The sequence below is a fragment of the Podarcis pityusensis genome (assembly GCF_964106645.2).
Source record: "Podarcis pityusensis genome assembly, chromosome: 3".
NCBI lineage: Eukaryota > Metazoa > Chordata > Lepidosauria > Squamata > Lacertidae > Podarcis > Podarcis pityusensis.
Genome location: NC_138026.1, coordinates 28,290,988 through 28,316,588, shown reverse-complemented (window position 1 = coordinate 28,316,588; position 25,601 = coordinate 28,290,988). Strand labels below are relative to the sequence as shown.

At 43.2% G+C, this 25,601-nt stretch overlaps 2 protein-coding genes and 1 long non-coding RNA gene across 3 annotated transcripts in view; 1 reads left to right on the top strand and 2 right to left on the bottom strand.

Moving 5' to 3' along the window:
• ASAP2 (ArfGAP with SH3 domain, ankyrin repeat and PH domain 2) overlaps nt 1-25,601 on the bottom strand; it is a 505,514-nt gene that overhangs the window by 142,347 nt on the left and 337,566 nt on the right. The window lies entirely within an intron of this gene.
• On the bottom strand, nt 6,382-25,531 carry LOC308473753. Its single transcript, XR_013984284.1, has 3 exons — nt 25,470-25,531; nt 21,094-21,468; nt 6,382-7,820 (listed from the first exon to the last, which is right to left on the bottom strand). It is a non-coding gene; the product is annotated as an uncharacterized lncRNA (long non-coding RNA).
• The window catches only part of MBOAT2 (membrane bound glycerophospholipid O-acyltransferase 2), a 73,134-nt gene continuing 62,761 nt past the window's right edge, over nt 15,229-25,601 (top strand). The window contains exon 1 of the mRNA XM_080999179.1: nt 15,229-15,575. Coding sequence (XP_080855305.1) covers nt 15,504-15,575 — 72 coding nt within the window. The 5' untranslated portion in view covers nt 15,229-15,503. The remainder of the gene's footprint in view (nt 15,576-25,601) is intronic.

Sequence of the window (25,601 nt, the reverse complement as noted above, 5' to 3'; positions counted from 1 at the left end):
TTAAAAAAAACACAACTTGCTAGATCAGACTGTAGGATGTTTTAGAAAGCGGCCATTTTCTTGAGAAGAGTTGTTCAGCTTGCAAACTGGAGCTTATGACACTGTCGCTTGAAATCCTGCATATGCAGTGTGTGTGTGTGTGTGTGTGTGTGTGTGTGTGTGTCAGCAGCCAGTGTCATCTCTCTTAAGTTTTCCCTCCTTGGCTTGCTGGACTCCCATCGGGGCTACGTGGCAGGCAAGGAAAAACATTAATGACAGCTGCAGGGAGAGAAACTCCCCATTTGGGGTGTCCTAGTTTGGTGTGGGGAAGGAAAACAAGGGGGTACTTGATAGAAAAGTACAGTGACACCTCAGGATGCAAATGGGATCCATTCCGGAGCCCCGTGCACATCCTGAACAGAACGTAAGATGCGACAGCGCGTCTGCGCGTCTGCGCGTCCCACGTTTTGCCGCTTACGTGCATGGCGCCATTTTGGGCTTGCTGATCAGAAGGTTGGAGGTTCTAATCCCTGCTCCTGCCCACCTAGCAGTTCAAAAGCACATCAAAGTGCAAGCAGTTAAATAGGTACCACTCGGGCGGGAAGGTAAACAGCGTTTCCATGCACTGCTCTGGTTCGCCAGAAGTGGCTTAGTCATGCTGGCCACATGACCCGGTGTTAAATAGTGGGTAGACATAGACAATTAAAGGAAAATATACTGAATTGGTAAAAAAAGACTTAAAACATTTACATTATTGAAACATTACGTACTCTAAACAAAGCTATAAAAGTACCCCAATGTACAAATAAAAACATTAAACAATAAAATTCATAAGCTAAAATCATCACATGGTCACGAATGTTAAAAACAATATCAATTAATACAGTGTGCAATTTATACTCAGAGTTCGGTGACAAAGATAGAGCATAGCCTGAGGTAGATAGGTAAAGGTAAAGGTACCCCTGCCCGTACGGGCCAGTCTTGACAGACTCTAGGGTTGTGCGCTCATCTCACTCTAGAGGCTGGGAGCCAGCGCTGTCCGCAGACACTTCCAGGTCACGTGGCCAGCGTGACAAAGCTGCTCTGGCGAGCCAGCGCAGCACACACGGAAACGCCATTTACCTTCCTGCTAGTAAGCGGTCCCTATTTATCTACTTGCACCTGGGGGTGCTTTCGAACTGCTAGGTTGGCAGGCGCTGGGACCGAGCAGCGGGAGCGCACCCCGCCGTGGGGATTCGAACCGCCAACCATGCGATCGGCAAGTCCTAGGCGCTGAGGTTTTACCCACAGCGCCACCCGCGTCCCCTGAGGTAGATAGATGGGATCAAATAAATTCATCTCCTTTGCAATTAATGGCTACCTTGGCTATATAATTTGCTCTAATTTTCCTAGCAGCAGTTGCAAAAAGTGCTACCCGCCAGGTCACATACTAATCTGTGTCTGCAAGGAGATATAACATCATGTCAAGGGGGTTCTGGCCAGGGGACCCTGTCATTATAAGGTACCAAAAATCTTTTTCTTGCATCATTATATAACGGACAGTGCAAGATATAATGCATAAGGTCCTCTACTTCAGAACATCCTCTAATGCAAACACGTTCGTTTTTTGGTATGCCTCTATGTCTCCCATCTCTATAAGCAGACCTTATTGTATTTAGTTGTAGCTCTGTAAAAGCTTTACGAAGCTGTGCAAATGTCAATTCATTAAAATAAGAGATGTGTTCATTGACCTCTCTAAGTTTAAAATACAATGGGGCGCATGTAGATGTGCACATAGAGTTTAGATCGTTTTTAGTTGCTACTGCCCTTACGGTTCGTTTAAAAATATTTTTCTGTGAATATAAGGGGAGTTCTTTAATCTCAGTCACTGAGAGGTCATATTTGCCCATCAGTTGGGCAGCATGATGTACCCAGTTTTTAAGGGGTAATTCATTTGAGAGCTCAATCAGGCATTTTTTTGGTAGCCTAGTGTTGTCCATCTGTTGAACCAGTAACAGAGAATTGTTTTACCTATTTGGCTCTCTATGCTCAACATGTGAGTTTCCAACCTGACCATGGCAGATTGTACGTCTTTGGGTAAACCTAAAAGAACTCTTAAAAAATAATTCTGTGGGGGTTCCAGACCGGAGACCTTTGAGGTACCCCAAACCTCTGCACCATATAAAATCTGGGCCATTGTTTTTGCTTTATACACAGATAGAGCTGCGTTGACCGGATTTCCACCTTTACAGGCAGCAAATTTCAGAATGGCTTTTGCTGATTTAAAGGCTTGCAATTTAATATTGGATAGCTGTGTATTCCAAGATGCCATTTCTGAATAAATCAATCCCAGATATATAAACGTATTTACTTGGTTTATGATGTGTTCATCCAGGTGTCAAACATGCTTTTTAGAACGCTTCCCAAATACAATGACCTGCGTCTTATCATAGTTTATAGATAAAGCATTCCTCATGCAATATGAACTTAATTTTGCAAGCAGCCGTCTCAGGCCCACCTGGGTTCTAGATACAAGTACTAGGTCATCAGCATACATTAAAACTGAGAGTTTTTGGTCGAGAATTGTGACAGGGGCAAACTGTAGGCCCTCCAGTTCTTTAACCATGTCATTAATATAAAAATTGAACAGGAAAGGTAGACATAGCAGATGACGCAGTGATTTCTCCAAAGCAGCTCTTTATTTGTAAGCTGGAACGCTCCCTCAACCAGTAAAGTGAGATGAGCGTCCGCAATCAGGGGATGGTCAGGGGTCCCTTTACCTTTATGGTGTGGATACAGCAGGCAGGGAGACGATTTTCCTACTAGAACCAGGAGCAACCAATGAAAACTGAATGAAGGGATATTCCAGACAGATGAGAGGAAGCACTGCTTTAGTGCGTAGCTGAAGCTGTGGGATCCCCACAATGGATGGCAATGGCTGAATCAACGCTTGAAACAATGGCCACCGACTTGGATGGCTTTAAAAGGAGATTTGACACGCTTACAGAGGATTAGGCTATCAATGGCCACTAGTCACCGCAATGGCTAGATCATGCCCCCCAGCGTTAAGAGGCACAATACCTCTAAAGACCATTTACTGGGGGGACATGAGTGCTGTTCTGCTCATATTCTGCTTCTGGGCTTCTTAGAGACATCAGGTTGGCCAAAGCATGTAACTGGGGTAGTCTGATCTAGCCAGGCTGTTCTTACTTTTCTAGGTTTTGTTAGAAGCAGGTGGGAGAAAAGAATAGCTGCCATAGGCAGGAGATCTGTGAGGCACCTCCAGACTTCAAATTTTTTAATTCTATTGAGATGCAGCCATAGACGGCGTCCATTTTGTTTGGAGCAGTAGCAAGGGCACACGTCTGTGTGTGTGTGTGTGTGTGTGTGTGTGTGTGTGTGCCCCCTCTGCCAAAATCGCCCTTCTCCAGCTGTCGTTTGCCCTCCAAGGGAGAAAATACAAGCCTGGCAACTCTATTCTATGAGGGAAATGTCAATTGCACTCACCCGCCGCTTAAAATAAAATGATATCCTCCCACATTTTTTGGATGGAAATAGGGACGTTCTATTCTACATCAGGAAGCTTATCCTGTGTTTGATCTCCCACCGTACACGTATACATTTTATACACATATAAATCTGTCAGCTTGAGCCAATGACAACCTCTCAGCCTAACCTACCTCACAGGGCTGTTGTAAAGAAAAAAAGGTGCAAGGGAAGGGGTTGTGTACAACACCTTCAACAGATAAATAGAATAAAATAAAAATTTAACTAGAAATTGCCTTGAGCTCCTGTCAGGGAAAAAGGTGGCTAATAATAATAATAATAATAATGATAATAATAATAATAATAATAATATTTTAATGCTTGATGTTGTCGCTTTTTTATTATTAATATTCTGTTGGGAGCTGTGCACAGTGGCTAATAATAATAATAATAATAATAATAATAATAATAATAGAAACTATGAGAATGATCAAGAACATACCAGGAAAGGTGGGTTGTTGAAATGAAAGGTCACCTACTAGCATCGCTCAGTTGACTGGCATTTCAGTTTAATCATTCATTTCAGAACTGAAGGCAAACCACTCCCCCTGCCAAAAAAACACCCTTACAGCGTTAGCTGTGAACACACATTCTTCAACCTGTGCAAACACAGTCCATCCCTTTTTTGAATTTGCAGAAAACAGGTGAGGTGGGAGAGGTCAGCACAATCTTTCTGCCACACCTTGGATCGTGCCCTAACAACTGCTTTGGCCTCACCCGGATTTATTTACTTTCAACCGACAGGCTCCACGTTCATATCTCTGACACTACTGGGCATATGGTTCCTAAATCAACACCCAGATGGAAATGAGTAAGCAGGCGGGAAGAATATCCCACAGCCAATCTCACCAGGGGAAAGGTTATGGGAGGGTGTTGGCTTTATTACCTTGTTGGTTTTCTACATACTTAACAGCATGGTTGGATGGTCTGCGGCAATTAAGTTCTCTCCAGTTTTGTAAAAAAAAAAATTTTTTTTTTAATTAAGCATTCAAATTTTTAAATATTGTATTTTTTAAATGGCAAGTCACTTTGGATGGATGCTTTTGCCCAGAAAAGCAGCCTGGAAATATTTTAAATAAATAAATGAAACCTGAGTGGTTTCATAAGAGTATATATTTAAAGCAGATAATTAAGGGAGCAAATTCAATGAATGTGGATATGCAGAAGATACTAAAAAATAAATAAATTTAAGGAACCACACAAAGAGGGGAAAGGAAGTCAAACTAGGAAATGTTAAATTAATTGTAAAACTAATGAAATGTATAAACTTGAAAAGTTTAAATAATTTTTTTTTAAAGAAAAGGAACTTGAGCAGTACACATCAGATACTGTGGAAAGCACTAAGCATTGTTATATAGGTGCCTATTCCCAATATTAAAATGCTAATCAGTGGGATTTACTTCTGAGTAGATGTGCAGGACTGCACCAGTAAACCATTTATTTTTTTATTATTGACTTCTAGGCCAGAATATGAGACTTGAAGCAGGAGGCTTGCATGCCAACTGTGAACAGTTTTACAAATAACTAAACATTCCCTAGCCTGCTGTTTCAAGCATTCAGATGGCTGAGAAAGTGTGCTGTTCTGACTATCTCTGCCTACACATTGCAGAATAACAGCACAATCCTATACATGCCCACTCAGAAGAATGTCTCACTATGATCAATGGGACTTACACCCTAGTAAGTGTGTTCAGGACTCCAGTAAAAAGTAGTACAGTGGTACCTTGGTCCTCAAACTTAATCCATTCCAGGAGTCCTTTCGACTCCCAAAAGCATTCAAAAATCAAAGCTACAAAAATCAAAGCTTCCAATTGGCTACAGGAGCTTTCTGCACTCAAGTGGAAGCCATGTCGGATGTTCGGCTTCCGGAAAACATTCGCAAACTGGAACACTTATTTCCGGGTTTGCAGCGCTCGGGAGCTGATTTGTTTGACAACTAAGCTGTTCGAGAACCAAGGTACCACTGTACTGTACATCTTTGATAACACTCACCACATAGGCAGGAGATAGATGTCTTGCTAATTGACAGTGGAATTCTCTGCCTCCTTTAGATCAGCCTTCCTTAACATAGCACCCTCCAGATCCTTTGGACTACATTTCCCATCAGCCCCAGCTAGCATGGGCAATGTTCAGGGATGATGGGAGTTGCAATCCAACATCTGGAGGGAACCAGGTGGAGAAAGGTCGGCTTAGATCAGGATTTCCCAAACTTGGGTCTCTGGCGGTTATTTGACTATAACTCCCAGCATCCATAGTTAGCAGGACCAGTGGTCAGGGATGATGGGAATTGTAGTCCCCCAAAGCAGCTGGAGACCCAAGTTTGGGAAACCCTGCTTCAGATACTGCTCTTTTTATTTATTTTTAAAAAAGTGATACAGTTTTATGATCACTAAATAGCTACACCAGTCTTTTAATATGTTGTTGTTGTTGTTGTTTAGTCGTGTAGTCGTGTCCGACTCTTCGTCACCCCATGGACCAGAGCACGCCAGGCACTCCTGTCTTCCACTGCCTCTTGCAGTTTGGTCAAACTCATGCTGGTAGCTTCGAGAACACTGTCCAACCATCTCGTCCTCTGTCGTCCCCTTCTCCTTGTACCCTCCATCTTTCCCAACATCAGGGTCTTCTCTTCTCATGAGGTGGCCAAAGTATTGGAGCCTCAGCTTCACGACCTGTCCTTCCAGTGAGCACTCAGAGCTGATTTCCTTAAGAATGGATAGGTTTGATCTTCTTTCAGTCCATGGGACTCTCAAGAGTCTCCTCCAGCACCATAATTCAAAAGCATCAATTCTTCAGCAGTCAGCCTTGTTTATGGTCTAGCTCTCACTTCCATACATCACTACATTTTAATATAGCCTAAGCAAAGAGTCTTGTGGAATCTTAAAGGCTAACAATTTTTAATGGCATAAGAGTTTGTGGATTAGAGTTCACCAGATGCATGGAGCGGGGTCAGAAAAAATGAAGTGCATGAAAATGAACTATGATAATTTCATTAAAGCTTATCAGTGTATGTAAAATAACGACAGTGGTCATTCACAAAGCAGAGCTGATAAAGCAGACATTTGGCATTAATGAGCTAACTATCACCTATAGTAGGATAAACAATATTGATCTTCATTCAAGCGAAATTGCTGGTTGTAACTGAGCTAGAAAAATGCCTAAATGATCAGGTTATTTCAAACAGTAAAGAGAGAACGGGGAAGGCAGAGAAGTAATATTATATATAATAAACTGTGTGTCTGAATTATTAACTCTTCTCAAAATCATCAGAACTGGAGACTTTCCCCCACCTCCAATTGGATTGTACATCCAGCAGAGAAGTCTTAACGGAAATGACAAAATAATGAATTGTGAGCAATAGATCGACACCTTCTTCATCGTGATATGAAGACAATATGAGACTGATTGAGGGAACAATAACCTCAACAAAGCTTTGAAGGGGTGGGAAAATCAATGCTCACGGCTCTAAAAGCAACTCACATTCTTCCTTGTGGGAAGGAAAGGGCGGAGCATTCTGAATTTTTGTTATCTTTCCATGCAAGTCCTAGCAGTGAAAACCCATAGTAGAGCATCTCCTGTAGCAACCCATTCCTTTGCTAAGCAGATTGCCAGAATGGCCAGCTGAGCAGCTCGCTGTTAAAAGATAGTTCCTTGATATTTAGAGATCTTTATTCAATGCCTTGAAGAAGATAGCCAGGTTGAGAGCTTAGGAAGGTCATCCCTGCTTTAGCTAAGAGGAGGGAGAAGATGTATATTGATCATGTGAAGAAATAAGCTTTTACAGTTTGGAGCAAAGCCAGGCTGAAGATACTGTGTTAGATGTGGGGCATCTCTGTCCGGGTGTCTTGCTGAGGAGGAGATTTGCTGCCTCACAAGAGTGCCTCTGTGCTTCCAGTTATGCTCTGCTTGCACATTTGTATATAAAGCAAATATTTCAAAGGCGCATGCCTTGCATGAAAAAGGCTCAAAGTTCAATCCTGGCATGCCTAGGTGGAACCAGAAAACATTCCAGCCTGAAAACCTGCTGTCAGGCAGTGTTGACAATACCCAGCCAGATGGGTGGGGTATAAATATTTATAATCATCCTCATCATCATGGGCTAGATGGATCAGTGGTCTGACAGCATGTGGCACCTTCCTCTGTTCCTCATTCAAAGCAAACAAAAACATTCGAGAACAGTGCCACTGGAACTCCTCAACGCACAGAATGATTGGAAGCAGCCAACAATGTTATGTTGAGCCACGGGATAAGGAATCATCTAGCTCTTGTTAGAAGACCAATGGTTCTACTTTCAGTTGTCAGGAGAGGAAGGAAATCCCCTGAAATGCAGAAATTTAAGATAGTATGATGAGATAACCTTCCTTATAAGTGTAATGATTATGGAAAGAAGTAGTAAACCACAGATAGAGAACATGAGTGGAATTAAAAATCATCACAAGTGTGGTGATATTTCCAAATGAATTATTCTTTAATTTGGCACTGTTAAGATGCATGCAGCTGCCAGGAAACATGTGTAGCAAATGTGATAGAATGAACAAACATATGACCAATCTATGATCTCCTTTCAATTTATGTTTAATATTTGGTTTATCATTTTGCAATCTCAATATGCCAGGGAAGCTGCAGAGCTCTAGGGGCTATGGAATCTATCTGTCTGCCTGTCTGTCTGTCTGTCTGTCTATCTACCTACCTACCTACTTACAGTGGTACCTCGGGTTAAGTAGTTAATTCGTTCCGGAGGTCCGTACTTAACCTGAAACTGTTCTTAACCTGAAGATCACTTTAGCTAATGGGGCCTCCTGCTGCTGCCGCGCCGCCGGAGCACAATTTCTGTTCTCATCCTGAAGCAAAGTTCTTAACCTGAAGCAATATTTCTGGGTTAGCGGAGTCTGTAACCTGAAGCGTATGTAACCCGAGGTACCACTGTATCTATCTATCTCTATGTATATATATATCTATATCTAAAAGCTGCTATCACCCATTTCAACTGGAAGCCCAAAACTCATTCAGTCACAAATGAATCTACTATCAAGAATGCTCATTCTAACATAATGTGAACAGAAAAATCGCTCTCCCGGATGAGACCAAAGGTCTAGCAGGAAGACTGCTCAGAAGCCAGTGCAGCCCTGGGATCTATGTCACATATACACTCATGGATATTGTCATAGGGCCACAGCACTGCCTTCCACCACACCTCAAAACCACCACATGGTTTCTATGAATAACTGCAGAGAACACCCTGCCCCTGTGGGAAGAGCCTTGGCCTGTGTGGTATTTAAATAAGCCACCTATGGCTGAAGTGACATAATTTATCACCGTCACAGATTCCATTTCACTTCCTCTGTCTGCAGTAGGATTCCTATTTGGGGAAGACTTCTTGGTAGTGGCTGGTTGTGGTGAGGTCAGCTGTGGGCGACCAAAGTCTGCGGTGGACATCTCCCTCGAGAGGGCTTCTCTCTTCCCCTTATCAGGGCATGAAAGAGGCCAGAAACTGGGCCGGGAGCCAGATAACAGTGGGGAAGGCCTGGAGCTTGCAGTGACATGCCTTTCATGGCTGCCACCCTTATTAGAATCCCTCGTATTATTTAGCACAACAACATTTGGTGCTATGGGCTGTTTGCAAAAGAAGGAACAGAAAAGCCACTATATTAAGCATGCTGTCTGTCTCTGCAAACAGTAATTGCTTGAGTGGCATCACATTTGGCTGCGTTCAATGACTTCTTGTCATGAAAGTATGACTTACTTCCCACTCAAGCCTCATTCGAAATGCTTTCATCAAATAATAATCCTAATAATCCCAACAATTTGACTGTGAGCTTTAAGATCTGTGCCTATGGCTGCTTCATAGTTGAGAGAGAAAAGAAAGCATTTCCTAGAGATTGTTTTTGTGTTGGGTTGCCATATTTTGAAGAGCAAAAAAGAGGACACAATGGGCGACTCCTACTTTTAACTATGGATCGCTATGACGACTCTACCTACAAAAAAGAGGATGTTCCCTGGAAAAAGAGGACATATGGCAACCCATGCCAGTGCTTGGCCTCTCTTCATTTTCTTGTTGTAAAAAGTCTTGATGGGGGGGTAAGCAGGTTTGTGGTGCAAGAGTAGCAAACAAGCTTTAATTCTGCAATCTGAATTTGCTGTCGTGTGATTGGATCCTACCCCAAAACAGAAAGAGTCTGGAAGCTCCTTTAGGCTCCTGAGCAAGGATTGTGGTAATTCTGCACTGTATCTATGGTGCATTCCAGATCAAGCAGCAGCATTATCCATTCCTTCACATATCATGGTCGTATGAACAAGCCTGTTGTATCTTCCTGCTAGTTCTTTAAGCTTAATCCAGGCATAGGCAACCTCGGACCTCCAGATGTTTTGGAACTACAACTCCCATGATCCCTAGCTAACAGGACCAGTGGTCAGGGATGATGGGAATTGTAGTCCCAAAAACATCTGGAGGGCTGAGGTTGACTATGCCTGGCTTAATCCTATCACTTGCTGTGCCCATAAAGGCCAAGAACACTCCAAGTTGGAGCCATCTGACTTTTAAGTACTATATTTTCTCAAGTATTTTTGCTTTGAAGAACATAGCTCTCTTGGTGCTTTAAATGGCATGTATCCTGCAAGAGTCTCATAATGAAGGGCACCAACCTTCCACACGCACCAACATTTTCAGCATATGGACTCCCCCTCATCTAGGTAGTCTGTGGTGCCATGGAAATTTTGTCCTCCTATGTTTTTGAACAAAGAAAAACAATGTTTTGAATGAAAAGTAACTGCACTTGAGACAGGACAAATCTTCAGAGGTGTTCAAATTGGCGCAGTTTGGAATGGTTCAGTCTGCCATCTTGATTCAAAATGGTGTCCAACAAGTTCCATTTACGGACAAACCTGTCTCCACAATCTCCAGATGAGTGATGGTATCTTCATAGGTGTCCAAACTGGCCCAGTCACACCAAACCGGGTGACAGTATCTTCAAGAAGTGCTGCCTGAAAAATCCTGGTTCCATATAGACTTCATCCAATTTCTGTTCTTGTGCTGTTTTTAGTGTGATTTCGTTTTGAGAATCTTTCGTAAGCTATTTTGACAGTCTCTTGGGAGACTGGGATATAAATATTAAATAAATAAGAGATTTTGCCTGAAGACCAGGGAGCAGAACTTGTGTCAAGCTTATACAGTATCAAGCTCAGAGACAAACCACTGCTGAGGTGCAGTGCTGGCGTAGGCAGTTGGAAGCCCACAAGTAAATAATGTAGTTGAAGACAGACCAGAGGCTATGCTTTGGATCAGGCAAAAGAAAAGAAAAAAGCAAGGGGCAGAGGCAAGGATCATGGTCAAACAGCACCAGCCCAATATTTCGTTGCCTGAAGTACAGCATCAAATGCCCCTTTTGTCTTACTCCCCCTCCCCTGGTAGGGTGAAGACTTTACAGTCTCTCAGATATCAATTCCTGGCTTTAGCTATCTACCTAAATTACACTGCCTGAAGCTGTGTGTTTCACCTTCCTGAATGAAAGAACTAAATGGCCCTGTCGGGTGAGACCCGATGTTTGCTATATGTGGAGAAATAGCTCTTCTGTTTCTACAGAAAAGGGCAAAAGTACACAGCACAGATAGAGTCATCATCTTAACTTCCTGCGCAATATAATTTCCGCAACTTCCCCAAGGACAATGGCAGTTTTTATTTTCTCTTCCTTTTGTTAATTAGGTAATGCTTATTTGCCTCCAGTTTCATAAAAGCAAAAGCTAGGCTTGTGCATCCTGTTCATTTTTAATTATGCCCTAAAGGTAGAATTCTTTCTCTTAGGATTTGGATTTAAAGAAATAAAAATTAAAAAAATCCTTAAAAAATGACATCTGCAAATGACCAAGGTGTGGAAAGTGTGTTTTAAAACTCACTTAGATGTGTGTATTTAAGCAAGTGAATGGTACCTCTGGGATAGCCCAAACTGTGAATACACAATCAAACATAGGAAGGCCAAATTGTTGAGCAAGGCTTTGCATATGGTGACTCAAAAACCCATTGTATCACACCCAAACTCTCTATCTAGTTAATAATATACAGTGGTACTTTGAGTTAAGAACTTAATTTGTTCTGGAGGTCCGTTCTTAACCTGAAACTGTTCTTAACCTGAGGTACCACTTTAGCTACCACCGCGCCGCCACCTCACAATTTCTGTTCTCATCCTGAAGCAAAATTCTTAACCTGAGGTACTATTTCTGGGTTAGTGGAGTCTGTAACCTGAAGTGTCTGTAACCTGAAGCATCTGCAGGTACCACGGTATTGAAAAGTGCTCTGTATATCAAACACAATGGAGATTACTGAAAAGCACAACCATTATTTCCCTAGCTGTAACAGAGGCTCTGCTGTGAAATAATTGTGGGCTGATTCAGCATTCTGAGTATTGATATTCAGAAATCAACACTTGAAGAGGAACTATGGAAAACGTATACTGAAACATAGCCAGATCTATTATCCTAATGCTTGTACATGGGCTTCCTGCCAAGTGAGGTGAGGTAATTCAACACACGACTTGGAACATCTTTCTGGAAATGCCTTCTTGAAGACTCAGAGAGAGATTCTAAAGCAGAGGTGAGGAACCTCAGCTTGGGGGCCAAATGCGGCCTATATATCTGGCCCTTGGGGTTCTCCACAGGATACAACCCTCTCTTCAAATGCTTTTGTCTGGCTGGAATGTGATAATGCCCCTTACTTGTCTGGATGAAGGATGGGAGTATGACTTTTGCATGGTTGGAATGCAGCCTACTATCCCAGGAGTACTCACCTGTGGCCCCACCCACTTTTCCTGACTAGTGATTCATATGCAATTAATTATATAGATTACATTGTCATTAGATTAATCCGCCTCATTCACTGTGCACCATTCCGCAGATGGGGGCTACCCATGGCACTCGCAGAGCCAGGACAGGATAGTGACCCACGAGTCACTGGGGAGGCAGCATCACACCAAGGCCAGAACCGCTTGGCACCATGGCCTAGGAACACATCACCTAGGGCTTTGGGGGGGCCTACAGTAACTGCATACAGTAATTGCTTATCTTACTTTTCCTTGAAAATGTTCACAAAAGGAAAAGTCACTCTTTGAAGTGAGAAAATGGTGAACATAGCTTGAGAACAGGGTTGGGTAAATATTAAGGCAGGTTGTTCCATCGTTCAACTCTCCTTCCAGATTTTGAGTCATTAGAATCTATGACATTGGTTCTTGTACAGGACTAAAGACATGCTTCAAGTTATTCTGAGCAATGTCCTCCCCTCCTGCTTTTCGCATCTTTCCTGTGAAAATATTGGTAACTGATGGATTTTGAGATGTGGAGGTACAATTTAAATGCTCACATAGTGCATTTTGAGCAACAGAGGGAAATTTCTTTCTTTCTTTTGAGGGCTCTTGGATGCTAGTGGGCTTACATGAATGTAAGAACAACACAGGACGGGGTGATGAACTTTTTTCAGCTGCATTCCTTTCTGGGGCTAGGGGCAAATCTGGGCAGATTTGCCTTTGTACAGTAGGCTAGTCTCTACAAACACGCAACACCTTTCTCTACCCTGTATTTAAAGTAACTAAAAAGCTTTACAACAGGTGAAGGACACACCTGAGCCAGTAAAAACACTCAATAACAGAGCTGGGGAGGGGTTGTGGGATGGTGAGAGTCCTGCTAGACGGGGGCACATTTGGTCATTGGGCCTAATGTTCTCAGCCCATGCTCTAAGATATCTGGTTAAACCCTCCCCCCAATATTAGAAGAAGAAGAGAAGAGTTTGGATTTGATATCCCGCTTTATCACTACCCGAAGGAGTCTCAGAGCAGCTAACATTCTCCTTTCCCTTCCTCCCCCACAACAAACACTCTGTGAGGTGAGTGGGGCTGACTAGCCCAAGGTCACCCAGCAACTGCATGTGGAGGAGCGGAGACGTGAACCTGGTTCCCCAGATTACGAGACTACCGCTCTTAACCATTACACCACACTGGCTCTATTAGAGTTTTTACTAATATAAAAATTAAATACCCAATTCGGGGGGTGGGAGTGAGTGCCAAGTGGTCTCCACTCCCGACATAGGATATCATACTACAGTTGCTTTTGGGCTTTGTCTAATGAGACAACACAGCTACCTGCAAATTGCATCTGCTTCTGAGGGATTTAACCAACTGCAGGAATAACTAATGAAATGGCTCAAATCCTCAAAAGAGAACTTGCTTCAAAATGTACTAGATGAATATTTGAACAGTTTTAGAAAAAACAATGGACAAAATTTGTAAGTAGCCAACTGTGGGGAAGGCCCTACAAAGCAACCATTACAGAGAATGAGACTCTAATTTCAGGTTCATGGGTTCGAGCCCCATGTTGGGTAACACATTTCTGCATTACAGGGGGTTGGACTAGATGACCCATTCGGGTCCCTCTCAACTCCACAATTCTATGATTCTGTTCAGGGTGAGAGGGATCCAGTTGCCCCGGCCCACCCCTTTACTTCAGAGGGCCTTAGGTGTTGCCTGGCGACTGCCAACCAGGGACTGAAGGCTGCCTCTGCCATCTGGGCTGAGTGAGATCCCACCACTTAACCCCAGTCCCTTGCCTCAGAAAACCTCAAAGGGAGTTGCATGAATGTCAGAAATCCTGCCCAGATAGTCCTGGTTCCTTGTGAATGCCATACAATCTCTGCTCCTGCACCAGATTATACGGAGAATCTTTTACAAGCTGCTTTGAATGCCTCTGTAGACTAAAAAGAAGGAAAGGAGGATGCAAGTACCTATATAAACCAACAGCAGTATTTTCCTATGCCTGAGGACTTGGGTTTAAGGAAAATATTCCTCCCACATACACAGACAAACCAGGTCGTACCTATCTTTCCCATTCCTCAGAATGGTTACTAACTGCAACCTGGGGTTCTCCTCTCCGTCATGTCCAGGAACACACTATCCGCCCATTCCCTTGTTTTGCTGAACACCCAACCCTGCACAAAACTTGCCAAGTTCCGTCACAAAACCTTTGTGACGTTTTCAGCGGGTCCCAGCAGCGAAGGTGCCGCGGCGCTGCTGCTGCTATTTTCGAAGTGCATGGCTTCTTTAAAAGAGTGTATTCATCTTTGCAGGTGGCTTTTGGGACACATACATACACACATGACCCTGAAAAATGCTTGCAAGGGGGAGATGACCCTGCTAAATGATTGCAAGGGCCACGGCGCAGGGGCGGGCGGACTTCCCTGCCTGGGATGCATCCCCCATAAAGGTAGACGGAACCCAAACCAGGTCGCCTACCTGAGAAGCACTCCGCCCCTTCCTATCTGCGCCTCTCCACTTCCCTCCAAAGCAACCTGCCCCTATTGTGTCCCACACTCCATTAAACGAGGGGGCGCCCCGCTCCGACGCGCGTGCCTCTCCAGCTTGCCCCCGCGCCCCAACACCCCACTGAAACAAGTGCACGAACCCGCAACCTCCTTCCTTCTCTCCCCTCCTCCCTCTTCCCCAGAAGCGGCCGCTTGCAAAGGCACCATCTTCCCCGGCCGAGCCAGCCAGCCAGCCTCGACCTCCCTCTCTCCCCTCACCCCCAACCCGCAAAAAGAAGCCTCCTTCTTTGCCCTGCCTCGGCTGGGCAGCAATTGGCGCCCTTCCCTGCGCGGCGCCGTCACTCAAGAGCAGGGTCGCGTCCGGATTGAGCGCCGCCGGTGCCATTTACTGGCCCGCCTGGCTCCCGCCTCCTCGGGTGCCCCGTGATTGGGCGGCGGCGCTGTCACTTCGGAGTTTTCTCCTCACCCCCGTCCCGCCTCCTTTGTTGTCACGACGCCGCTGAGGGTTGGGGCTTTTTTTTTTTTTTCCTTCGCCTCCTCGCTGCCGCTGTTGACTGATGTTCTGAGGGGAGAAGCGGCGGCGGCTGGTCCTTCTTCTTCCCGCTTTCCTCTCTCGCCCCGCTTCCCCATCCTTCCCGGGCCGGCCCCGGAGTTGCGGGGCGGGGGGTGGGTCGGGGGTCGGGGGGGAGAGCGAGCTTCCTTCGCCATGACCACCAGCACCACCGGCTCCACGCTGCTGCAGCCGCTCAGCAACGCCGTTCGGCTGCCCATAGACCAGGTGAGGATCGGCGGCGGCTGCGGCTGCAGGAGCAGCAAAGAGCAGCCGCCCTCCTGCTTTTAGAGGGAATGAGAATAGGATGTAGTTCCTCCCTCCCCACCCCCCATCTTATCCCTTCCCCATTTTTCTGTGTTTCCGAGCTTGCATTCCTCCCCCTTTGCAACCCCACCCCACATTGCCCACCCGAAAGTAGCAGATTCCCGCCCCCATGCGTATCTTGCATCTCTTTTTTCCTCTCTGTTCAGTGCTGTATATTGTGCGCAAAAAAAGGAGGAATCTGGAGAGGGTGTGTGTGTGTTGGGGTGATTATGCATCTGCACACATCCACCCTTTTGTATGTGCCATCATGTTCTTAGGGTGTGTTATGTGTGGTTGCTTTTGCCTACCGTTTAGACAGCCGCCTCTTTTAAGCCTCTGCATTGGCAACATTCTGTTGCTGAATAATAATAATAATAATAATAATAAAGCGGGTGTTTTAACTATCTCAAGGTCGTATTGTTTTTTTTTTTAATCATTGGGGAAAACAACGTTTTGGTTACAGGTGCTATAGGGAAGAGTGATAAGCTTATTGATGTGCACAAACTGCTACTTTCCAAACCGTGATCGATAAGCGTTTAAATCACAGTTATTTCCCCAAAAGCAGCGTTCTTAGAAATGTACTTTGTGTACAACCCAGAGACTTTAAAATAGGAAACTGGGAACCAGAAGCCTTGAGCTATTTTGTTGGCTGTGGGGGAAGTCCTGGCTCTATTAAAACCTGTGGCAAAATTCCCATTTGACCTCCTTGGGGGGCAGAATTTCATCTGTTTCAGTTTGGCCTTGGGAGAAACAGCAGAGCGGAATCTTCCTTTTCCTTGTGCTGAGAGAGGGACTTGTGGGGCGCCAGACATTGGGAAGCTTTAACGATTTGCAGTTAATGGGTGCTGTGTGCTGTAGTTGAATGCCGAGTATTTATTTCATGAGTCTGCATAAAGGCAATGCATTGTAATATTTACACAGAAGCAATACATGTGATAGTATGTGTATACTGATTTTCCCTTTCAGAAAAGCTGAAAATGCTAGGTGATGGCAAAGTTCGTAAACATTGCACATTACCTGTACTAAAGAAGAGTGCATGTCATTGGGGGAACTGAGGCACACAAATCAATTTACTTGACTTGTATATCCAGGGAGGGGGAAGGGAAAGATGTGGAACTACAGTTCTCAAGTTCAATCTGTGGGCGGTCCAGTGAATACCTTTACTTGTATTTGGTCACGCTGATACTTCTAATCTCATAGTGAGTAAACGATGGGTGTGAAAATTTATCTTCTCATTAAAAAAACACCCTTTATGTACCCCACAGTTTAAAAAATTGACTTGAGGCAGACTGTACAGATGTGTTTTTAGTAAGAGAGAAATGGAAAATTACTCTTGTGCTGTGGTGAAGAAAGCTCTACCCGTACAAAGGATACATTTACAAAATAATTGGTAGTACTTTCTGAAAAGTAGAAAAAGAGCAGTAGTAGTTTGGAAAAACCCGAAAACTTTTTGTAATATCTTCTGAGCAGAGCTGAAAATTTCTGTGTTTAGGGTATCTGACAATAAACAAAACTAAAAGAAACTGTCAAAGCTGAATCAGGGGCTGAATGCAAGGTTGTCGGACGGACCATAGACTTTGTATGCCTTAACATTTGAATCCTGATAGTTTGAGAGTATGTGCTCCCAGGTACATGATGCAATATGGTTCTGTTTTATGGACGAATGTAGGTTTTGCTGACAAAGGTTACAATCTGGTCAAAGTTAAGGCCTTTAAGACCCATTGATTTCATTGGAGGAGAACTTTCTACTGAAATCAGTGGCACCAAAGTGTGCTTAATGTTGCCTGGAGTGAAATAATTATGTGCTTCATTCTTATATTAGGACAGGGATCAACTTTCGCTGTGCCGCATCTGCTAGGTTTCATTTACGTTTTTGCTAATACTGTTGGTATTTTAGCAGTTGAGTATAACGTCATGTCAACCATTCCACACTTTTATGAAATATGTTCACCGTGGGCTTACTAGTGCTACAGTAGAGTTGCTGCACCAAGGTGTGAGTATGAATGGAAAGTCCCTGGTTCACTGCATTTCTCTAAAATGTGTTCACTGAGTGCTTGGAGGCATGTCTGCTGTTCGTATTTATTAAGTTGCATTATAGCAAACACCTATGGCCAACGTAATTGCTGTGTAAAAGTGGATAGTGTTCAGTCTCAAAAATTCCCAGAAGCAGGGAAGACTGAGTTGGTAATTTGCGACACAGATACACCTCTATACAAAATGTGTGGTACATTTAAAAAACCTCCTATTTGATTATGCAGCATATTTTGTGGGTACAGTGTTCTGTACCCAAGGCAGTGGGCGTGCCACCTCTAAATTCTGAGATGAGTATTTGCAAGCCTATTACAACTTTTTAAAGGTTTAAATATTCTTTTGATAAATATGAAGAAGAACCCTGCTCAATCATTCAAAAAAGGTCAGACTAATCCAGTACAGCGGTACCTTGGTTTGAGAACAGCTTAGTTTATGAACAACTTGGATTAAGAAAGCTGCAAACCCAGAAGTAGGTGTTTTGGTTTGTGAACTTTGCCTTGGAAGCAGAACATGTTCCGTTTCCTATTTATTCAGTGTGTTCCATTTGTAAATTGAGTCCCCCACTGCTATGAGAAAAAAAAAGCCTTGGTTTAAGAATGCTTTGGTTTAAGAATGGACTTCCGGAACGGATTAAGTTCATAAACCAAGGTACCACTGTATCCTGTTCTCATAGTGGCCAACCTGCTAGCAGGACGTGAACACAACAGTACTGTTTTCGCTTGGGATTCCCAGCAACTGGTATTTAGAGACATACAGCCTCAGACAGTGGAGGCAGAACATAGCTATCATAGCTGGTTGCCATCGATCGCCTTATTCTTTATGAATTTATCTAATCCTCTTTTAATGCCACCTCATTGGTGGACATCGCTATACTTTGTAAAAGTGAGTTCCATAGTATATAGCAGGCTTCCTCAAACTTGGCCCTCCAGATGTTTTGAGACTGCATTTCCCATCATCCCTGACCACTGGTCCTGGTAGACCAGACACAGTCTCTCAGCCTAACCTACCTCACAGGGTTGTTGTTAGGGTAAGATGATGGGAGAGAAAAACGGCCATACATACGACTTTGAATGCCTTGGCGGAAAGGTGGAATACAAATGCGATAAAAATTAATATGTGCAGCTTCCACCATCCCCAGTTAGCACAATCATGAAGGCCAGAACATGTCCAAAAACATCTGGAGGCACCAGGGTGGGGAAGGCAGGTTTGGACTGAAGACTGTTTATAGGAAACATAATACTTTTCATGGTACTGTTATAAGAACGTCTTCAGAAGAGAAAACCTAACAGATCTTGGGCTGAATACTGTGCACTGACAATTTGTCAGTGCAAGAATAAAAGCAGACATGGGCTTAGGACAGTTTGGTGTTCCGTATGAAATAGTAAGATGTCATCATTTCATATTGTATCCTGAAGCTTTGGGGACTAGTCAGTCTTCCCCTGTCCTTCATGCCTTCCAGTTTGCATGCTCCATCTGGGTCCATTTCTTTTCCCTTCATTGTTTCAGTTTGTTTAGGGCCCTTTACTAGTATCTCTTGCTCCCCTGTAGGACAAGCCTTGCCATAAAACCTTTCTGCCTTGTAGGTCGATGAGCAAGCATAACCCATATTTCACATTCCTGACACCAGGTTGTCATGATTTCAGTTTGTTCATCTCTTATGTCCATTGCATGCCAGCCCTTGCTTCAGTTATAGGTTGGATTTTTCGTGTTTTCCTCTTGTTCCTTGGCTACAGCAGCACGTGCACCAGCATAGTAGGGACTAAAGGAGCACACTATTTTGTTGCAACAGAAGATAATGGCCTCTTTCCAAGTGTTACTAATTTTTTGGTATTCAAGCCAGTTGTGAGTTACAAAGTAAGACAGGTTTTTTTACAGGTTGATTTATGTGTAGGCACAATTGCAGTATTCAAAGAGGCAAGAAGGATGTGTTTTGCATTTTTTGTTTGTTATAGTTCTGCAATTGTATGGAAATTGAGTGTGTATTTGTATGTATACGTGGAACGAACCACACTAATGCACAGAGTGTAGTCAGGTAATCATGAACAAGGGTTGGGTGTGGCAAAGAGCAATGAGAAATTGGCTCCTTATGTTATGTGCTAATCAAAAAGAGAAGCTTTGGCGTCTGTGATATAAAGTGAAGTAACTTTTCCTCTCCATGTGTTGAAAAAGAATATCTGGCTCAGTTCAGAGGAGAAACACCTTTTTCCTTCTCTCCTGCTTGCAGATTGTAGTTTGCAATTTAGGGCTAATTGTAGTTTGCTATGACATACAAATTGGCCAATCACGTTTAGTGCCTCAACTTCAAAATGGTTTCGAAAAACATGGTTTGAAGTGGATTTTTTTCTTCTGGTTTCTGAGATTGTGAGAAGGCACAAGGTTGTGACTCATTTCTTATTCAAACCATATTATGGAGCTATGCATGTGTGTTGTATAGTATGACCAGGGATGTAGATGTGGGCAAGATTGTAGGGGCCTGTTCCCTTCCTTGAATTTTTAACTTTTCATTAAAAAGTAAATCATGAACCCTCTTGGTTGTGAAGCTATAAGGAAGAAAAAGTGCAGGTTCAATTTCTCAGGAAGAGGTAAACCTGCTTCTGCTTTTTAGCATTAAAAAGGCACTTATTTTTCAATATTATTATTTTTTCCAATATTATTACTTTTTCAATATTATTACTTTTTCAATATTATTAATTAAATTTTAAAGTATTTATCTAGGCTCTTAGTGCAAAACATCCGCTGTTAATTCCCCAACAATTTTTTTTGCTACAGGCTTCAGTGTTTAGAATACTATGATGGGCAGGAATCAGGAAGAATATTGGGAGAAGAGGTCGGTTTGATGGTACACTTTTGGTGCTTTATAACAAGTTTGATATCATATCACGCACTGTGTTGGGCAGAGTCCCATGTTCACATTCCTATGGAATCATGGACTTGGGAAATATCTCTACCTCAGGACAGTGGGAAAGATAGTACTCTTCTGCATCTAGATAAGTGAGGATCAACAGAATAAATATGATAAATCACGTTGTAGACTTGGAATTATAAAAAAAATATTATTTTTTAATTTCCAACACCTTTGCTGCTGGTTAGTTGCATTGTTGGGAAACTGGCATAAAGCTGCTTTATTTTAATTTATGTAGAGTTGGGTTTTCTGAATTCCTATCTCTTTAATTTGTATAGCACATTGTGAAAAAAGGGATCATGTTCGAGAGCTGATGTTGCACATGAATTTGTTCCTTGCTCTTCAGCAAAAAAAGAAAAGGAAAAAAAATAACTGCTAGCACGGCATAAGAATTGCAATAAGAACGTTTCAGATTTACAGCCTGAAATACCGGTAACTGACACAAAAGGAAAAGGGATTGGGAATGGAGGAGGAAAAAAGTAAAGCTAGGCAGTATTTCTTTGTTACCTTATCGTTGTTGAATGGCTTATCTTGTCAGTTGACAATTGAGATCCTTCCCGTCTAGTCTTCAGAGTTATCTCTGCCAGAATTCATTATCTGCCACTATTCATTTTGACTTGTCATTAGGTCTTTTCTGCTTGCACCAAGGGCCTTTGGGCCCCTTGTTTTGCCCTTGTTTAGTCTGACCCTGGTGACTGTGGAAGACAAGAATCTGTTTTAACACTGCTGCTTTTCTGTTGCCATAGAAATGGGCAGCTGTGATAGAAAAGAGGTGCTGTACAGCCTCTTGGCTATTGGAGAGGGAAAGCTGCCATGGTAGATTCAAGAGACCAGGGCAAAGTAGAGAACGATCTAAATCTTCTTCCCCATCAGCAAATTGCTCTGAATTGTGGAGACAAGAGAGAGGTTCTAAGTCAGGAGTTTCAGCGGCTGGGAATGGGGGAAAATCAAGTGCAACATGATTACTGGTGGGATATTTTCTGTATGGAATGAATTTTTTGTATAGCCAAAGGCTTGAGCCTTTGCTGTTGTAATGAAATGGCTTGATGCAAAGCAGCAGCTAGTTTATAAATGTAGATGGCAAATTATGGGTTGCAAATTGGATATTTTTACAGATTGTCTGGAAACAGATTTTGTCTGCTGACCAAGTGCACATGAAAATTCCATGACTTTTTGTCTATGCCCAAATAGCAACTTGTCATACAGCGTCTAAACCAGAAGAAGAGTCGGAAAATTTAGTTCAAGAAAGTGGTTTCAGGTCTGGTGATTTCATTTGTATACATGTTATTTGCCCTGACAATGTCATGCCAAACCATGGTTTAGTGTAGCGTGCCCAAGGGGAAATGAGCCACAGAAAACTACAAGCTTGCATGCTCCCCACCTCTCTTTTTCTCCTCTTTCACCTGTGTGTTTGATTACTCATGGCTTGTCATGTTGCCTGGCAGGACAAACTCTGGTTAGTGTTAACTCTGGTTAGTTTAAAACAAGCTAGCTTCAAATCATGGTTTCGGAAGCTGGCTTGTTTAAGCTAACTATTGCTAACCCTGGTTCTGGGTGTGGCCAACATGGCAAGCTGCACTTAACCAGGCATGTAAGAAGTGGAGGTGGGGAGTCTTCAAGCCCAAGGCTCGCTGTAGCTTGATCCTGCTAGTGCATGTCATGTTAAAGCATGTGTAAACTACAGCCACTGTGTGTGTGTGCACGCGCGCGCGCGCAGCAGCGCAATCACTGGTTAATCTTAGGGTCCCAGGCTCACTGAATGAGCATATTTGATTCTCCAGAAATCCTCTTGGGATATATTCTAGTTTTCAGTGATCCTAAGCTTTATTTAAAGTGATATCTTCAACTATACTCTTGTGAGAGAAAGTGTTAGGCTACAAATTTGAAAAATTCCAGCCCTCTTACCCTTCTAAAATTGGCACTTTGTTGGAGTCTGTAGCAGCAATGTAACTACTGATCCATATGTCTTAACTGTAGGACCAGACTTTGGTGCCTCTCACTACTTTGGAAGGCAGCAGTTCTTCAAATGCTACTAATGCTTTAATTTATATTGTGCCAAAGAAAGCAAGGAACGGGGTGGAAAATTTGCCTTGTGTGAGCTTTGGCTGGCGATGGACAATCAGAGTTTGAAAAGAAGCTTACCTGGGCCAGGTATGCACACATTTTTGTCTCTCACTTGACTCTCACCATACAGCTTTTTTGAACAAGACCAAACCCAAGGAAGTTTACTGTTGACTTCAGTTTATTTTTTTTTTTAAATAATATTTATTAAAATTTTCAAAAAAAAAGAAAATACAGAAAGCAAGAATTAAAATACGTTCATAGCCTTATTTTCATATATCCACTTTCTGGGACTCCCCCCTTCCCCCACCCCTACCATATTCCTTTTTCATATTGTTGGCTCCACAAGCTCTCAGTTCTAATTAAAAACTTAATTTGTTTAAACCATTATTCGAATTTAAAATTTCTACACTCCACATCAATACCCTTAATAAAACACAAAAAATTTCTTTCCCAGGGCCCACCCCATTTTCATTCCACAATTTCCCTTTTTTTAATAATAAAAACACCCCACATAATAAAAGTATCAGAAATAAGAAATAAAAAATATAATAGATGAGACAAAGCCAGTTCAAAAAAAGAAGTTAACAAGCCTTTGGATTTTAGTTCTCCCCCCCTGTCCCCGGTTTAATTTCCCCCTGACCACCAAACCATGTTATCCGCCTGGGATTCTTACAATCCATAAATCACCTATTTCCCCCAACTCCTTGCTGGTTTTTTCTTTTTTTTTTTTTTCCCTTTCATAATCATTTTTAGAACACTTAACTTCAGATCTTTAATAAAGCTCCCCCCATTGTTCTTTCCAAATTGTAGTCCAGTTTCCTCTTGTTCCGCTGCTGAAACGTTCTAATTCAGAAGCTTAGTAAGTCTGCAGGGATTATTATTATTCAGGAACAAAAACTTGCGTTCAGTCCCTTCCTTTCTTCAATAGAAAATTCTATTGTCTCCTTTAGCTGAACACCCTGTAGACAAAATATTATTTCCGTTTCGCAGCTTTCCCAGAAGATAACCAATCCTGTAAAATTCCAATGGTGTTTTTTTCACTTACGACCATCTTTGTAATGTCCCGAAACTCCTCTAGGGGGATTGTTATAACTTTGTCTTCTCTAGTCCAAAAGTCCGATTGTTATCCATGTTTTCGCCATTTTGTATCCAAGTTTTAACAAGTTGTAGCAAATTGTAACAAATTTAGCCAGCAAAGTTCTCATAATAAAATCCTCTCTGCTTTCCGACTTTGACAGCTACTTTGACAGCTGTCAAAATCTCCGACTCTTTTCACCAGGCTCTCTCTTCAATCACCCCGGTTCCCAGGGGGGGGGGGGTTACGTTTCTTCTCCCTCAGTTCATCCTCCAGCACAGTTCTTATAATTCCCCATCGTGGAATTCTTAATTTTTATCAGCAATACAAATCTTTTTGGACCTTGGTTGCCCCGTCCTTGTCTTGAAAGGTTTACAATAGGGGGGGGGACTGACTTCCTTTTTGGATCCCCCCCCGCTCGTATCCAATTCAAAAAGAAATTCTTTTTTTCCTCCTTTTAAACCCAGTTTCCAAATTACTCACGGGTTGTTGTCTAAAAGTCCGAATTTTCAATAGAAGAAGTCAGCGCTCTCCGCCGGATGGCATGCGGCTGCGCTCGGCAGGGATAGCAGAGGACTCAAAGCACCACGCTTCTCCCCGGCACCCGATCCTTAGCCTTTAAAAAGGCTCCTTCACGAGTCGGGAGGGTGCTAGCGGTGCCAGCCGAGTCTCCATGTCCACGACCCTCGTGGCCGTGGTTTTTAAGGGTCCCCGCATCGCCGGTGCGGTAGGACCCAGCCCCTGCCGAGCAGGCTCCCTCCGGAGCTCGGAGGGAGTCCGCCATTCGGCGATGGCGCCAACCCGGAAGTCCCCCTACTGTTGACTTCAGTTTAGGAGGGCTCTTGGGCAAGAGTTTGGATTTGGATTTTGGATTTGATATCATGCTTTATCACTACCCGAAGGAGTCTCAAAGCGGCTCACAATCTCCTTTCCCTTCCGCCCCCACAACAAACTCTCTGTGAGGTGAGTGAGGCTAAGAGACTTCACGGAAGTGTGACTAGCCCAAGGTCACCCAGCAGCTGCATGTGGAGGAGCGGGGAAGCGAACCCGGTTCACCAGATAACGAGTCCACTGCTCTTAACCACTACACCACACTGGCTCTCCCCAATAGCCTCCCTTCCCTCAATGAGACTGTCCCCTCACTGCCTTTGCTGGAGTGGCTGCTCCTCTTCTGCCACCTCATTACTATCACCAGTCTTCAAAATTAGTCAGGCACATTTTGCATCGGGCTATCAACCAGCCAAGTGAAGATGCCTGGGTACCAGGATGGCGCCTGTCATCTCTACCATCTGGAGGTGCGTGACTGAAGATCATTGAATCTTGACAGTTTTCACACAGTAATACAACATCCCTGTAGAATTCTATCAGATATATTTTTATCTGCACAATCAGAATGAATTTCAGGAACCCAAATGCTTTTTCTGTGCAGCCTGAGCCAGGAGCAGTGATCAACGTTATAGTTACTTGTTGCAGCTTGTCTTCACTTACACCACCCCACTCCCCTGCTCACAGTTGTGAAGAATATCCTTAACATTGTGAATGGTTCGTGTCACCTTTAAGAAAAAGAGGTCGGAACAGGCCCGTATGTATGCGAACTGTCCCTGGATCAAGTGACTTTTCTTCTTTAAGTTCTCAGAGTCCTTAACCCAACTCAAGGTAGTCATCTGAACTAGCCAGATGTCTTTGAATCACTCACGGTCAGTCTATCATTTGAAAAAAATAAGACTCTTTAGAGCTGCCTTACCCCAAAATGTCAGGTAGACGTTCCATTTTGGCGACTGTCACCTTGGTTTAAGGAGGTATTTGGCACCTAGTTTATATATCTGAGTTTCTAACACTGGCTATTATTACCTGCTTGCTTGTCAAGCAGAGCCAG